Source organism: Aphidius gifuensis, linkage group LG1 (assembly GCF_014905175.1).
Source record: "Aphidius gifuensis isolate YNYX2018 linkage group LG1, ASM1490517v1, whole genome shotgun sequence".
In the NCBI taxonomy this organism is placed as follows: Eukaryota; Metazoa; Arthropoda; class Insecta; order Hymenoptera; family Braconidae; genus Aphidius; species Aphidius gifuensis.
The window spans coordinates 8,678,984-8,696,846 of NC_057788.1; the positions used below are offsets into that span (position 1 = coordinate 8,678,984).

Consider the following 17,863-nt stretch of genomic DNA (forward strand, 5'->3'; position numbering starts at 1 on the left):
AAACAAGATGTAATTGTCTTGCCAATTTTTTTATTTTTATTTTTTTTAGCTTATACTTCTTATGAAGGGCATCAACGAGAATTCAAATGATGACTCAGTGTATTAGCATATTTTTAGTATCAAATTGTTGATGATGAATCACATCAATGATACTTTTTTTCTTTTTTTTTTTTCTAAATATTATAATTACTCTGTAATTACTCGTTTTATTATTATTTTTTTTTTCTATTATAATTTTAATAACTAAATAAAATTTTGTTTTATTTTTTTTATTATATATATATTTTATTTTTTTGTCAACTTGACGCAAACTGCGTATTTTTATCCGAACGAACGACTCGAGCGCTTCGACCTCGTCGCGATTCATGTCGAGGCCGATGCAACCTGTCTGTAAAATCAATTCGATATCTCAGAGGAAAAAAAAAAAAATGTATATTTCTTAAATTTATATATTACATTTAAAAATTATTAAAACCTAAAAATATTATTAAATTAATATTTTAAATAAATAAATGAATGTAAAATGAATTTAAAATCTTTTTTTCCAAAACAAAAATGAATTTATTTGTAATTAATTATTTATAAATTGATAGAGTATTTATCAAAGAAAAAAAAAAAGAAAATAATCTTAATTTATTTGTTGCTATTTGTTAGTTAAATATATCAAAAAAGTTGGTCAATAGAAAATAATTTAAAAGCTACCTTGAAAAATGACTTGATGGATTTTTAAAAAAATTAAATATTTCTATGAAAAATGGATGATTAATTAATGTTTATAATTTTGTTTTTATTTTAGAAATTATCATTTCCATCAACCCAGTCAAGCAATGGAACAGCAAAATTTGTATTTACTTTATCTAGTAATACTGACATTGAGGGTCCCCAAGGAAGCTTTGAATGTGTCCAACAAACTGATACAAAAAATTTGGAAAGTTTGGGTGCATTACCATGTAGAATGCGAATACAAGCTAATGATGATGTCTATGAAAAAACAAGACATAGAATGGCTGTTTGTGAAGAAAACAACAAAATTAAAGCGTAAGATATTTTAATATTTTATTGTTTAACACACACCAACTGATAATATTTATGAAAAAATAATTTAATTTAATTTTAATAGCACAAAGGTGATAAAATCAAATGGTCTAGATATTGGACGTAAAATTAAAGTTAAAACATCAGGAAAAACATTGACATCATTGAATAGACATCGTGAACAATCGAGCATTCCAACAAGTGTCAGCCAATCATCGAGGCTACCAGCCTCATTATCCAGTTCACATTTATATAATAATTTTTCATCTTCCACTGCATTAACGTCGTCATCCTCATTGTCTTCTTCATTATCATCATTATCATCATCATCAACATCATCAGCAACAACAACGACAACAACAACAACAACTTCATCATCATTTCCGGTATCTTCATCATTGTCAAATGCTTCAAATACAACAACATCAACAAATAATTACAGACAAATATCAAGTAATCCTCAAGTACGTACACATCCAGATAAAAAACTTTCTGAACTTGCTAGAAGGCCACTTAGAGAACGTCTTATTCATGTACTTGCATTAAGAACATATAAAAAAGTAGAACTTCATGATCGTATTACAAGAGGTATCTATTTTAATTTTGATATTAATTTTATTTATTTATTTATAATAAATTTAAACAATTTTTTTATTTTTCTACTTAATAGAAGGATATAAAGAACGTGATAAATCAACAATGACAATGGTTCTTAAACAAATTGCAACAATGCATAATAATGAATATCATTTACATCGACATGTGTGGAATGATGTACAAGAAGATTGGCCTTTTTATTCTGATCAAGATCGTGCAATGCTTAAACGTAGAAAACCACAAAATTTAACACCACCAGGATCATCAGATGGTGGTTCAAGTGGTAAATAATATAAAATTAAAAACAAAAATAAGATTAAAAAAAACTACATTACTATATTTATTTCTTTATTTTTTAAATTTTAAGGAAGTGGTCAATCACCAAATTCAACACATCCTGGTTCACCACCAGCAATATCAGCACCACCACCACCAACAAATCAAAAACGACCTGGTTTTAGTGTGGGAAATGATGGTTTACAAACAAAACGTCCTCGTATATCACATTATCGTAAACCTGATCCATCATTATCATCATCATCATCAGCATCAATGACAAATAATTATAATTATAATAATACAATGGGAACAACAACAACAGTACGTGATAATACACGAATAACAAATGGAAATGGTAATAGTAACAGTGATAATGTATTTAAAGGAGATTGTGAAAATCAATCAACAACAAGAGGACACAATAATCACCGTAATACTAATAGTAATAATATTAATAATAATAGAACAAATACTAGTGATATGATAAATAATCGCAGCTATGGAATGGATAAATTGTCATTAGGATTAATAAGTGACAATGAAGATATAAATCAACATACAAAATATAATAATAACAATAATAATAATCATCATTATCATCAGCAGCAACAATCAATGATAACTGGAAAAAATGATAATAATAGTAGTAATGGAGATGGTAAATCAAATGGATCAATGTATGTTAATAGTCCAAATTGTTATGAGGATAGTAAACATGATAGAAATAATTATAATAATGATAAAATTGGTAAAGCTGGTAGTAGTAATGATAGATATGATAGAAAAGATAAAGATTATGGTAGAAATAATAATGATAAAGAACAACGTAGAAGAGAAAGAGATAATAATAATATGAATAATAATAATAATGAATTATCAAATTTTGGTGCTTCCAATAATTCAAATAATATGACACCACCAGTAATACCATCTTTATCACCAAATGTTGAAATGATTGAAATACCAGAGTATCCTGATTATCGAACGTAAGTTTTTATTTCATTTTTTATTAGATGAGTTAATTAAATAGCTAATAACAAAAGGGACATGGATCCATAGAGATGAGCTTTATTTTTTTTTGGTTAATAAAAAAAAAAATGCCAACAACAAAAGGGCCTGTCTTTGTGGACATGGGCCTTTTTTATTTTTCATATCTTGGACATAAGTTTTTTTGTCATATATTTTATTTTTTGCCATAAACACTTTGAATTTATGTTAAATGTCGATTAATTGAAATTTAAAAAAAAACTTGAAGCCTTCTATTGAATTAACAAAATGCAAAATTAATTGCAAATAATTTTAAACAACTTTAAATGATTATAAATAATTTTAAATAATTACAAATGATTGTAATGTTGAAATTACTTTAACTACTTTTTTTTTTTTTTTTTCTTTTTCAAATAAAATATAAAATTATTAACAATTAAATTCGTGAGCAATTATTAAGTTATAATAATAATAAATTAAAATAAATTCTAAATATTTTAAATAATATATTTGTAATTTTTCAAAATGAATTATTAATTTTGTTTCTTTTTTTCATGATCAATTAGTGAATTTCCACCAATCGTAAATGAAGAACAGAGACTACGTTACAAGAAAAAATTTAATGAAGATTATGAAGAATACAGAAAACTTCATACATACATTGCCCAGGTACCAAGTCGTTTTGCTGATCTTGAAGTACGTAGAAGACGTGAACGTGAAAATCAAGAAAGTCGTGAGGTAATAATATAATTTTTATTAAATAATTAACATATAATTATAATACATATTATGTTATTTAATATAAATATAAATATATATTTTTTTTATCATTATAGGCAATTGAAAAAATAATAATTGCTGAATATATAGCAACAAAAAATAATCGAACGCACATAGAAGCTAAAAATCGTTTTAATTATTTGCACGAAAAACTAAGTCATATAAGAAATAAAGTTGATGAATATGATGCACAAATTAAATTGGCTGATAATAGGATTAATAATGAAAATAATGGCACAATGAACAACAGTGAGGGTATTATGAACGGTGGAGATTTGAGGTACTGACACATACTCAAATTTTTTGATAAGATCAGTCAATTGATCAGTATCATTATTCTGATTATTTCATCAACGAATATTAACTGTAAAGTTGCCATTCTTTACCGGATATAAATATGCTCATATCGTTTTTATTAATTATATTTTATTTTCTATTTTACTTTATTTTTTTTTTCTTCTTCTTCTTGTTCAAAGTGAACAAAATATCACGCACCATTGATAATTAAATAAAATGATAAATGTTTAAACAAGTGGAAATGGGAGGGAAAAAAAAAAAATTATATCTATTATATATTAGTAAGAAAAAACAAAACAAAAAAATCCATCCGTATTGATTTTTTTTGTGCCAAGAATTTAACAAAAAAAAAAAAATAATAAAAAAAAACGATTAAATTTTTAAATCAAAATAAAAATTTATGATGTATATTTGAGTGTCGTCGTAGGAAAAAAAAAAAAATCAATTAATATTTTAACACTCACATGCTTTACATAAATATTCGAGGAAAATTTTTTTTTTTTTTTTTATTTTTCAATCGAAATAATGTTACCTGTTGATCTCGAATTAATTTAATAATATCTATTCATATCAGAGATGGATTAAAGAGAGAACAAGGGACTTGAATTGAAAATAAAATATTAAAAAAAAAAAAAAATATCCAGTTTATAAAGATGAATTTAATCGTTTAAAATTTTTATTTTCTTCTTTTTTCAAGTTATACAGTGACGCAACTATAGAAAATTCTGTACATTAAATAAATGTTAATATAATCTTTTTTAAATATCATTTTATCAATGTAATTTGTCCAAAAAAAAAAAAAAAAAAAAAGCCCAACATGTTAATTTATTTGTTAAAAATATTATTTGATATTTAATAGTAAATTTTTTTTATCATTTTTTTTTTTTTTTTGGACAAGTACTAGATAAAATTAATAAAAAACAGCCACACTCGTCAAATAGACGTTGCTAATTTTAACATTTAATTATATTAGAAAAAAAAAATGCAAAAAAAAAAAAATAAAAAAATACAATATTTATCAGTTATCAATTAATTTTGGGAGAGGTGAAAAAGATTTTTCTTTTTTTTTTTTTTTTGATAGTCATCTAATAAGTAATTGTACAAAATTTTTTTTTTATTATTAAGTTTATGTTTTTTATTGGTTTTTTGTTTTGTCATTGATTGGTTTATTTTTATTTTGCTTAAAAATTAAAATATTATCAACAGTTTCTTCCTTTATTCGTGCCAAATTGGGATATTTTATTTTTTTTTTTGTTTCGAATGAATTTAAATTAATTAAATTTTAATTATCCAATGTTTTTTTTTTTTGTTGTCAAGTTGTAAATCAAATAATTTCACTTTTTTTGTTTTCTACATAATTTAAAAGCTAACTGTTTAATGATAATATTTTAATGAGAAGAAATTTAAAAAAAAATTCCATTTTTTAATTTTCATGCACAGTTAATTATTTTTTTGTAATATTGCAATTAATTTCTGGTTATTTGAAAAAAAATATATTGCACTGTGTATTTAAAATTGACACTTAAAAATTCAAACTCAATAGGGTTGTGCAAATAATCATAAATAGAAAAGAAAATACAAAATAAAAAAAATAAATTGCAATCAAAAAAACACACCATATTTTCGTCAAATATTAATTTGTTTTTAAATTAAAAAAAAAAAAGAAATTATTTAAATACAATTTCGATAAATAAAAGCTCAAAATTATATTGTTAAATTTTCTACAACAATTTTTTATTTGTTGTTATTTTTAACTTTTATTAAAAGAAAGAAAAAAAAATTATTCGAAAAAATGTGTCACAATGTTTGACGTTTATGTGTATCTTCTTTTGTCTTAATAAAAAAAAAAAAATATTTTTTATTAATTTATTCAATGTATTAATATGGCCAAATGTTACTGTCATTAATTACATTAAAAAAAGAAACGAAATTTATTAAAGAAATTTCGATTATTAAAAAAGTTAAAGAAAATTTGATTATTTTATTTTGGTATTTTTCGATTATGGCAATGGTTATTAAAAAAATTAAATAATGAAATATAATATTTAAATAATTATTTGCAATTTTTATATTATATATTATATAAATAATTGACATGCACAAGTGCCAAAAGTCTTGACAGACTTTTTAAATATATTTCAATTTTTTTTTTTTTTCGTTTCGTTAATATTTTATTTTTGCACATAAAATTTCAATGTTTTTTTTATAACAACAATGTTAATGCTATTATTATTATTATTTTTGTAAGATAAAATATTTTTAAAAGTTTTTAAAAAATACGTATTGTCAAGTACATCGATCAAAGAGTGCTCGTAACACAATGAATTATTTTTTTTTCTCAACAATCAATTTTGTATATTGTTTGATGAGGCTTTTTTTTTTTAATTTATAAAAAAAAAAAAAATATATATATCCAAGTGCCAATCGTAAAAAAGACTATACGATACGACCATAATTAACTTAAAAAAAAAAAAAGAAATTAATAAAGTTGTTTTTTTGTCTGAATTACAAAAAAAAATAATAGTCAAAAATTATTTAAAATAAAAAATAATATTAATTTATTTTGGCAAACATTGAAATAATAATTTCATAATAAAATTTTTAAAAATAGCTTAATGTAACAGTGTAAAAATGAGGTAACGAAAAAAGACAAAGAAATAAATATCCAAGTGATAAATAAAAGAAAAATTATTTATATAAAGAATTACAAGTTGATTATAAAAAAGAAGAAGAACTTTATTAATGAATAAAGACTTTTTTTTTCTTTTTAAATTGAATGATAAAAAAATGACTGATAAATTTTATCGGCAAAAAAAAAAATACGAAATTGAGCAGCCAAGTAAATATTTCGTCCTTCGATAATCAATCGCCTGTCCACATAATTATTATTTTTTTTTTAAATAAAATTAAAACATTGCAAGATAATTATTAATATAAATAAAATAATAATTGAATTATTTGATTGAATTAATTGATTGTTTTTTTTTTCAATTTATTTTGTTGCTTATTTATTAATTTATTTATATGAAATTTTTAAGTACTGTACATATGCGGCCTTACTTATCATTATGTATGCATTTATGGGAATCAGTGCACATAAACTGAATGATTATCAAAATATTAAAAAATAAAAATTCATTGAAAAATTTAAAAATCATAAATATGATAATAATTTAACAAAATTTAAATTAATATTTTAAATTTTTTCAATGTATGCTGTAGATTAGTATGAATAAAAATTAGAAAAAAAAAATATTAATATATATTTAATAATAAGATTATAAAATTGATTGAAAAAAAAAAATCTAAATTGACTGATAATTTTGATTTTAATTATTCTGACAAAAAAAAATTTAATTGCTCTCGCTTTTTTAGCTTTATTTTTGAGCTATAAATTTTGTAGTATTATTTTCGATTTTTATATTTTGTGCATTCAATTTTCAAAGACTTGGTGCAATTATTAAAAATTTTTTAATTTGCCAAAGTTAAATGCCCATGTATGCCATTGAAAATTAATTAGAAAAAACATTATAAAAAATTTAAGATGATTAATTAAACATCTAGAAATAAAATTTTAATTTTCAATGAATTTTTAAAGCTCGTTAAAGCTTTTTCTTTTTTTCTTGTAAAAATATCAAAATGTGTTTTGTTTTTTTTAAAAATTATTTTGACAATCATGCATTTGATAATTTGTAATTATAAATTCAATTTAAAAATATCAATTGGATAAAGTAAAATATTTACAATCATTAATATTAGATGAAATTTAATTACTAGATTATTCAAAAAAGCTTTTTTCAAACAGAAAAAATATAAAGAATACATAATCGTAGAAATTTTTATTATAACTATTATTTGACTGTGATGATAAATAATTAACAAAAAAAAAAAAAAAAAGTCCAAGAATTTTTATCAAGCTCAAAATATAAAATAATTCATTGTTAAATTTTTTTTTAATTTTATTTAACAATGAATTTTTCTTGTACTTTTTTTTTTTCCTTTTTTTTTTTTTCGTCAAATTAGTTTTAATAATTATTTCTTTATGAAAAAAAAAAAAAATAAATATTTATCTCAGCTTTGATAATTAAATCGCATTTGCCAATTAGTTGAATTAAAAATTTTTATCAATTAAGTTATTTTTTTCCTCAATAAAAAAAAAACACAAAATGAAAATACGAAAAAAATAAAAAATAGATAAAAATTTAAAAAAAAAAAAAAAACCTTGTGATTATTTTTTATTCTAATTTAAGTTAGATATTTTATTTTAGTCAATGTTTTAAAATTATTATAAATAATAGAAAACGAGTAGCGTCACTGTTTATACATTGATAAAAAAAATTGAATAAAAATTTGATTATTAAAAGGCAAATTCACGGGCCAGGAAAATTAAAAATGTGATCCCGTCCCCGTCAATGAAAAAATTATTAATTAAGTGCGTGCTATTTTCGTGATAAATAGAAAAGAGAAGAAAACAAAAATAGTAAATAATAAAAAATAGAAAAATGTCAAAGGATTTTTTAAAAAAGATAAATATTTGTATAGAAAAAAAAAAGAAAAAAAATCAAGAAAAAATCCTTAATTATAATTTAAACATTTTATCTATCTCCCCTTTCCACTAAATTTTAATAATTATCATCTTTGTCAACATGAAAATAATAGGTTTAAATATAAAAAATATTAAAAAATGAAAAAAAAAAAAAAAACAATTTTAATATTATAATATGTAAAAAGTAAAAACAAAAAAACTGATGACGACTGCATTGCTCCCCTGACAAAGGCTCGTATATTCAATTATATATATAGTTGTATTTGAAATTATTACCATATATTATTCTTCATTAATTAATTAAAAAACATAATGAAAAAAAAATGAAAAAAAAAAAAAAACTAACAAACAAAAAATAAAAAAAATAAAGAAATTAAAAAGACAATTTAGTTGATTAATTATTTCAATGAAAAACACACTATTAAAAAAAAATGTTTAAACAATTTAAAATAAGATTTATTTAAAAATAAAATAACGATATTATTAATAAATTATTATTATTATTATTTAATTTAAAAATGTCATATTTTTTTTTGTTTTAAATTTTGTTCATTTTATTTTATTTTTTTTCGATTCGAAATATAATTCGAGTAATCGTTTCGAAATATAAATTGTAAATAGAATTAGTTCGAATATGTGGAAAAAAATATAAAACGATTGTTTATTTAAATTAAACAGAAAAATAATAATTTTGATATTAAAATAGGATAAAAAATTAATAAAATGAATAAAATAAAAAAACAGAGAGGAAAAAAAAATATGACATTTAAAATCTTATTTAATTGTTTATAATAATATTTTTAAAATATTTATATAAATTATTATGTTTTAATATTATTTGACGAAATTAACTATTGCTTTTTTTTTTTGTTTTTTTATATTTTGTTTGTTTTTTTTTTCTGCTTTTTTTATTATTTTAATTTGTTGTTTACTGAGGGATGATTAATACAAAAAAAAAAAATGAAAAGTTGTAAAACGTTGAATGTATAGTAGTGTAATTGAGGGAATGAAAAAAAAATCATTAAAAAAAAGAATTTATGTTTTACAATTTAATTCAAGTAAAAAAATAAAATGCATTACAAAAAAAAAATTAAATTATGTATCAACTGTTGTGTATTTGAACAAAAAAAAATTTACCAAACAATTTACTTTATGTAAATTGATAGAGTTATTTGATGAAATAATTGCTACAATTAAAGAAGTCTGGAAATCAGGTAAGTCTATAGTCTTTTGACTTCTTGGTAAAATTAGTACCGAGGCAAGTGCTCACTACAGAAGGATAAAAAGCACAAGATAATTTACAGCTGAGTAACAGTCGAAAATTGAAGCTCGAAAATTTCTGCGTCTATACTACTTAATGGGTAAATATTTTTAAGAAAATAATTAATTTCAAACCAAAAGAGTAGAATTAGAAGAGAAGTATTTTGTATTTTATTTGACTTACCTCTTTTCTCTTATAATTTCCTAATTTTATTTATTTATTTTCAAAATTTGCTTGAAAAAATTTAATTTCAGTAACAGGAATATAGAATAGGCAAAGAGGTATTTTGTATTTTATTTTATTCACCTCTTTTCTCTTATAATTTCCTAATTTTATTTATTTATTTTCAAAATTTGCTTGAAAAAATTAAAGATTCGTAACAGGAAAATAGAATAGGCAAGGAGGTATTTTATTTAATTTTTAGTTCACCTCCTCTTTTACCTGCTCTCCTGATATTTTGAAAATAAATTTTATTTCTTAAAAATCAATTAGACAAAAAATAGTGGCGAAGTTAACTTTTTAACAGGATCATAGAACAGGCAAGGAGGTATCTTATTTAATTTCTAGTTTACCTCCTCTTTTACCTGCTCTCCTGATATTTTGAAATTAAATTTTATTTTTCGAAAATCAATTAGAAAAAAAATAGTGGCGAGGTTAATTTTTTAACAGGATCATAGAATGAGCAAGGAGGTATCTTATTTAATTTCTAGTTTACCTCCTCTTTTACCTGCTCTCCTGATATTTTGAAAATAAATTTTATTTCTTGAAAATCAATTAGAAAAAAAATAGTGGCGAGGTTAATTTTTTAACAGGATCATAGAACAGGCAAGGAGGTATTTTATTTAATTTCTAGTTCACCTCCTCTCTTACCTGCTCTCCTGATATTTTAAAAATAAATTTTATTTCTTGAAAATCAATTAGAAAAAAAATAGTGGCGAGGTTAATTTTTTAACAGGATCATAAAATGAGCAAGGAGGTATTTTATTTAATTTTCAGTTCACCTCCTCCTGATATTTTAAAAATAAATTTTATTTCTTGAAAATCAATTAGAAAAAAAATAGTGGCGAGGTTAATTTTTTAACAGGATCATAGAACAGGCAAGGAGGTATTTTATTTAATTTCTAGTTTACCTCCTCTCTTACCTGCTCTCCTGATATTTTAAAAATAAATTTTATTTCTTGAAAATCAATTAGAAAAAAAATAGTGGCGAGGTTAATTTTTTAACAGGATCATAGAATGAGCAAGGAGGTATTTTATTTAATTTCTAGTTTACCTCCTCTCTTACCTGCTCTCCTGATATTTTGAAAATAAATTTTATTTCTTGAAAATCAATTAGAAAAAAAATAGTGGCGAGGTTAATTTTTTAACAGGATCATAGAATGAGCAAGGAGGTATCTTATTTAATTTCTAGTTTACCTCCTCTCTTACCTGCTCTCCTGATATTTTAAAAATAAATTTTATTTCTTGAAAATCAATTAGAAAAAAAATAGTGGCGAGGTTAATTTTTTAACAGGATCATAGAACAGGCAAGGAGGTATTTTATTTAATTTCTAGTTTACCTCCTCTCTTACCTGCTCTCCTGATATTTTAAAAATAAATTTTATTTCTTGAAAATCAATTAGAAAAAAAATAGTGGCGAGGTTAATTTTTTAACAGGATCATAGAACAGGCAAGGAGGTATTTTATTTAATTTCTAGTTTACCTCCTGTGTTACCTGCTCTCCTGATATTTTAAAAATAAATTTTATTTCTTGAAAATCAATTAGAAAAAAAATAGTGGCGAGGTTAATTTTTTAACAGGATCATAGAATGAGCAAGGAGGTATTTTATTTAATTTCTAGTTTACCTCCTCTCTTACCTGCTCTCCTGATATTTTGAAAATAAATTTTATTTCTTGGAAATCAATTAGAAAAAAAATAGTGGCGAGGTTAATTTTTTAACAGGATCATAGAACAGGCAAGGAGGTATCTTATTTAATTTCTAGTTTACCTCCTCTTTTACCTGCTCTCCTGATATTTTAAAAATAAATTTTATTTCTTGAAAATCAATTAGAAAAAAAATAGTGGCGAGGTTAATTTTTTAACAGGATCATAGAATGAGCAAGGAGGTATCTTATTTAATTTCTAGTTTACCTCCTCTTTTACCTGCTCTCCTGATATTTTGAAAATAAATTTTATTTCTTGAAAATCAATTAGAAAAAAAATAGTGGCGAGGTTAATTTTTTAACAGGATCATAAAATGAGCAAGGAGGTATTTTATTTAATTTCTAGTTTACCTCCTCTCTTACCTGCTTTCCTGATATTTTAAAAATAAATTTTATTTCTTGAAAATCAATTAGAAAAAAAATAGTGGCGAGGTTAATTTTTTAACAGGATCATAGAACAGGCAAGGAGGTATCTTATTTAATTCCTAGTTTACCTCCTCTCTTACCTGCTTTCCTGATATTTTAAAAATAAATTTTATTTCTTGAAAATCAATTAGAAAAAAAATAGTGGCGAGGTTAATTTTTTAACAGGATCATAAAATGAGCAAGGAGGTATTTTATTTAATTTCTAGTTTACCTCCTTTCTTACCTGCTCTCCTGATATTTTGAAATTAAATTTTATTTTTCGAAAATCAATTAGAAAAAAAATAGTGGCGAGGTTAATTTTTTAACAGGAACATAGAACAGGCAAGGAGGTATCTTATTTGATTCCTAGTTTACCTCCTCTCTTACCTGCTTCCCTGATATTTTAAAAATAAATTTTATTTCTTGAAAATCAATTAGAAAAAATATAGTGGCGAGGTTAATTTTTTAACAGGATCATAGAACAGGCAAGGAGGTATCTTATTTAATTTCTAGTTTACCTCCTCTCTTACCTGCTTTCCTGATATTTTGAAAATAAATTTTATTTCTTGGAAATCAATTAGAAAAAAAATAGTGGCGAGGTTAATTTTTTAACAGGAACATAGAACAGGCAAGGAGGTATCTTATTTAATTTCTAGTTCACCTCCTCTCTTACCTGCTCTCCTGATATTTTGAAAATAAATTTTATTTTTCGAAAATCAATTAGAAAAAAAATAGTGGCGAGGTTAATTTTTTAACAGGATCATAGAACAGGCAAGGAGGTATTTTATTTAATTTCTAGTTCACCTCCTCTCTTACCTGCTCTCCTGATATTTTAAAAATAAATTTTATTTCTTAAAAATCAATTAGAAAAAAAAATAGTGGCGACGTTCATTTTTTAACAGGATCATAGAACAGGCAAGGAGGTATTTTATTTGATTTCTAGTTCACCTCCTCTCTTACCTGCTCTCCTGATATTTTGAAAATAAATTTTATTTCTTGAAAATCAATTAGAAAAAAAATAGTGGCGAGGTTAATTTTTTAACAGGATCATAGAACAGGCAAGGAGGTATTTTATTTAATTTCTAGTTTACCTCCTCTCTTACCTGCTCTCCTGATATTTTGAAAATAAATTTTATTTCTTGAAAATCAATTAGAAAAAAAATAGTGGCGAGGTTAATTTTTTAACAGGATCATAGAACAGGCAAGGAGGTATCTTATTTAATTTCTAGTTTACCTCCTCTCTTACCTGCTCTCCTGATATTTTAAAAATAAATTTTATTTCTTGAAAATCAATTAGAAAAAAAATAGTGGCGAGGTTAATTTTTTAACAGGATCATAGAACAGGCAAGGAGGTATTTTATTTAATTTCTAGTTTACCTCCTCTCTTACCTGCTCTCCTGATATTTTAAAAATAAATTTTATTTCTTGAAAATCAATTAGAAAAAAAATAGTGGCGAGGTTAATTTTTTAACAGGATCATAGAATGAGCAAGGAGGTATTTTATTTAATTTCTAGTTTACCTCCTCTGGTACCTGCTTTCCTGATATTTTGAAAATAAATTTTATTTCTTGAAAATCAATTAGAAAAAAAATAGTGGCGAGGTTAATTTTTTAACAGGATCATAGAATGAGCAAGGAGGTATTTTATTTAATTTCTAGTTTACCTCCTCTCTTACCTGCTCTCCTGATATTTTGAAAATAAATTTTATTTCTTGAAAATCAATTAGAAAAAAAATAGTGGCGAGGTTAATTTTTTAACAGGATCATAGAATGAGCAAGGAGGTATCTTATTTAATTTCTAGTTCACCTCCTCTCTTACCTGCTCTCCTGATATTTTAAAAATAAATTTTATTTCTTGAAAATCAATTAGAAAAAAAATAGTGGCGAGGTTAATTTTTTAACAGGATCATAGAACAGGCAAGGAGGTATCTTATTTAATTTCTAGTTTACCTCCTCTTTTACCTGCTCTCCTGATATTTTGAAAATAAATTTTATTTCTTGAAAATCAATTAGAAAAAAAATAGTGGCGAGGTTAATTTTTTAACAGGATCATAGAATGAGCAAGGAGGTATTTTATTTAATTTCTAGTTTACCTCCTCTCTTACCTGCTCTCCTGATATTTTAAAAATAAATTTTATTTCTTGAAAATCAATTAGAAAAAAAATAGTGGCGAGGTTAATTTTTTAACAGGATCATAGAACAGGCAAGGAGGTATTTTATTTAATTTCTAGTTTACCTCCTCTCTTACCTGCTCTCCTGATATTTTGAAAATAAATTTTATTTCTTGAAAATCAATTAGAAAAAAAATAGTGGCGAGGTTAATTTTTTAACAGGATCATAGAACAGGCAAGGAGGTATTTTATTTAATTTCTAGTTCACCTCCTCTCTTACCTGCTCTCCTGATATTTTGAAAATAATTTCTATTTCTTGAAAATTAATTAGAAAAAAAAAATGGCGAGGTTAATTTTTTAACAGGATCATAGAACAGGCAAGGAGGTATCTTATTTAATTTCTAGTTCACCTCCTCTCTTACCTGCTCTCCTGATATTTTAAAAATAAATTTTATTTCTTGAAAATCAATTAGAAAAAAAATAGTGGCGAGGTTAATTTTTTAACAGGATCATAGAACAGGCAAGGAGGTATTTTATTTAATTTCTAGTTTACCTCCTCTGGTACCTGCTCTCCTGATATTTTAAAAATAAATTTTATTTCTTGAAAATCAATTAGAAAAAAAATAGTGGCGAGGTTAATTTTTAACAGTATCATAGAACAGGCAAGGAGGTATTTTATTTAATTTCTAGTTTACCTCCTCTAGTACCTGCTCTCCTGATATTTTAAAAATAAATTTTATTTCTTGAAAATCAATTAGAAAAAAAATAGTGGCGAGGTTAATTTTTTAACAGGATCATAGAACAGGCAAGGAGGTATTTTATTTAATTTCTAGTTTACCTCCTGTGTTACCTGCTCTCCTGATATTTTAAAAATAAATTTTATTTCTTGAAAATCAATTAGAAAAAAAATAGTGGCGAGGTTAATTTTTTAACAGGATCATAGAACAGGCAAGGAGGTATTTTATTTAATTTCTAGTTCACCTCCTCTCTTACCTGCTCTCCTGATATTTTAAAAATAAATTTTATTTCTTGAAAATCAATTAGAAAAAAAATAGTGGCGAGGTTAATTTTTTAACAGGATCATAGAACAGGCAAGGAGGTATTTTATTTAATTTCTAGTTTACCTCCTCTGGTACCTGCTCTCCTGATATTTTAAAAATAAATTTTAACCTCCTTAAATTTTATTGATTTATTTTCAAAATTTGCTTGAAAAAATTAAAGATTCGTAACAGGAAAATAGAATAGGCAAGGAGGTATTTTGTATTTTATTTTATTTACTTCTTTTCTCTTATACTTTCCTAATTTTATTGATTTATTTTCAAAATTTGCTTGAAAAAATTAAAGATTCGTAACAGGAAAATAGAATAGGCAAGGAGGTATTTTGTATTTTATTTTATTTACCTCTTTTCTCTTATAATTTTATTCATTTATTTTTAAAATTTGATTAGAAAAAATTTGGCATTTCAATTTTTAAGGAATATAGAATAGAAGGAGGTATCTTATTTATTTATTCACCTCCTCTTTCTCTGATATTTTAAAATAAATTTTATTTATATTCAAAATTTTCTTAAACTAACTTTGTTATTCATTAAATGTTCTCTGTACATATCATATTCTAATAAGGGGCAGTGAACTTTTTAAAAAAACCAAATATATATTTCAATCAAGGTGACTTTGAATCTGCCCTGTATGTCGTCTTTTCTGAATTACCCTTTCCTTTCACACAGTGTTACATAGTCGCGATGCGTTCACACCTGCTGTTCAGTGTTGTTTATAATGTAATTTATAACCCCACTTTTTAGTGATTTTTTTGTAAAAATCTTGTCATATATTTCTTCTCAGACTTTAGCTGTACCTGAACATTAAAACAATTAAGGTGATTGCACATATATCTGCTGTGTTCTTAAATTACAATAATTAATCGTACACAAAAAATTTAAATTTATCATTGTTGTTTTAATGTAGAATTGAATCAGCTAACTAGAAAATTCAACTACATTAAGATGAGTGTCAAGGAGATACATGTTGAGAATCACCAACAAGCTGATGACGATGTTGACAATCAACAAGAAAATCCTGTCAACTCATTACCCTATGAAATATTAGCAAAAATATTCATGCTACTGCCAATAGATGAAATATTCGTCATGGAAGAAGGTATAAAAATCATATTTAATAAATTATTGTCATGTTTTTATTTATAAATTTCCATACTTTTTCTATTGCAGTTTGTAACAGATGGATGGAGGCTTGTCAACTACCTTGGCATGACATTAAAAAATACAAATCTCGTGAATCAGTTGATCGTGATTGTGATGAATATATGTTAACACAATTATACGTTGAAAAAATATTATCAAGATGTGGCAAATATTTAAAAGAATTGTCACTCTCAAGAGCTTTCAATTCAAGTATCATGCAATTTGTTGCTGATCACTGTAAAAACTTGACAACACTTGAATTTCAATTTACCGTAAAAACAAGTAATAATGACAATGACTATGTTCAAGCTTTTACCCAGTTGGATAAATTAAAAATCATTAAAATTAAAGTTCATCACGAAATGTACGATGGAACCTTTTCTCTGTTCAATGCAATGAACAGATGTCTATCAAAAGACATTAATGAAATTCACTTATCATTTTTCAATGTAGATGATGACTATCGGGGTAATAAAATTCCACCCAAATTCGTAAGTTATTATTCAATCGTTAATTACTATATTTAATTCAACAAAAATTATTTAAATTAATTTTTATACTTTTTTGCAGGATTTGAAAAAATTTACTAATCTTCACAAGTTGTCTTTGAGAGGCTGCACTCTTAGAAAACTGATTAAAAAAATATCAGAAATGACAAAACTTGTTTATCTTGATATTCATGGTTGTGAAATTTTTGATCCATTTGCTTGTCATACAGAACCTGGTATTGATGAGTTATCAAATTTGCAATATCTTGAACATTTAAATTTATCAGGAGTTGAAACATTTACTAGCTCGGATTTAATTGCAATTACTAGTAAATGTGTACATTTGAATTATTTAAATATCGAAAATATGCGTTGTGGTATTACTGCCAATGTTGTTAGGACTTTGGCAAATTTAAAAAATTTAAAAACTCTAATTATCAACTGGATTCATAATATTACAGACCGCCTCATCAAAAAATTAACAGGAATAACAACATTGCATTGTTTTGGTTGCGAACACCTTACTGATACTGGTGTTATTGAATTTATAAAAAATTGTCCAGATCTTGAATGTCTTGAAATTGGCTTAAATCATAAGCTTACAGAAAAGATTATTGTTTTTGCTGATCATGTAACAAGAGAACGTACGAATAATATTATTTTACATTTAACAACTTATTCTGAGAACGAAAAAGTTGATGACTATGTTATTCAATCTCAATGGTTGGTTCATCATAGAGGAAATCTTAAAAAAAAAAACAAGCAAAAAACAATAATTCATGATGATTACATAACATAATAATTTATTAATGTTAATAATAATTTTTATAAATAATAAAGATTATTATTGGCTCAAAAATACATTTAAAATTATTATTTTCAAGTTTCAATTTGTTATGCCATCAAACATACAAAAAATTGGTTTAAAAAATAAAAAAGAATTTCTGAAAAATA

General features: G+C 23.8%; 2 protein-coding genes across 3 annotated transcripts in view; both read left to right on the forward strand.

Moving 5' to 3' along the window:
- LOC122847629 (RNA polymerase II elongation factor ELL) overlaps positions 1-4,691 on the forward strand; it is a 32,767-nt gene extending 28,076 nt beyond the window's left edge. For both annotated transcript variants that reach the window (XM_044145426.1, XM_044145427.1), the window contains 6 exons: positions 797-1,038; positions 1,121-1,623; positions 1,706-1,915; positions 2,000-2,897; positions 3,465-3,636; positions 3,735-4,691. In XM_044145426.1, coding sequence (XP_044001361.1) covers positions 797-1,038; positions 1,121-1,623; positions 1,706-1,915; positions 2,000-2,897; positions 3,465-3,636; positions 3,735-3,965 — 2,256 coding nt within the window. In that variant the 3' untranslated portion in view covers positions 3,966-4,691. The remainder of the gene's footprint in view (positions 1-796; positions 1,039-1,120; positions 1,624-1,705; positions 1,916-1,999; positions 2,898-3,464; positions 3,637-3,734) is intronic.
- Positions 4,692-15,986: 11,295 nt separating this feature from the next.
- Positions 15,987-17,861, forward strand: LOC122847631. Its single transcript, XM_044145429.1, has 4 exons — positions 15,987-16,096; positions 16,186-16,377; positions 16,449-16,912; positions 16,992-17,861. The coding sequence occupies exons 2-4, from the start codon at positions 16,224-16,226 to the stop codon at positions 17,706-17,708; spliced, it is 1,335 nt and encodes a 444-aa protein (XP_044001364.1). The 5' UTR covers positions 15,987-16,096; positions 16,186-16,223; the 3' UTR covers positions 17,709-17,861.
- Positions 17,862-17,863: the final 2 nt, after the last annotated feature.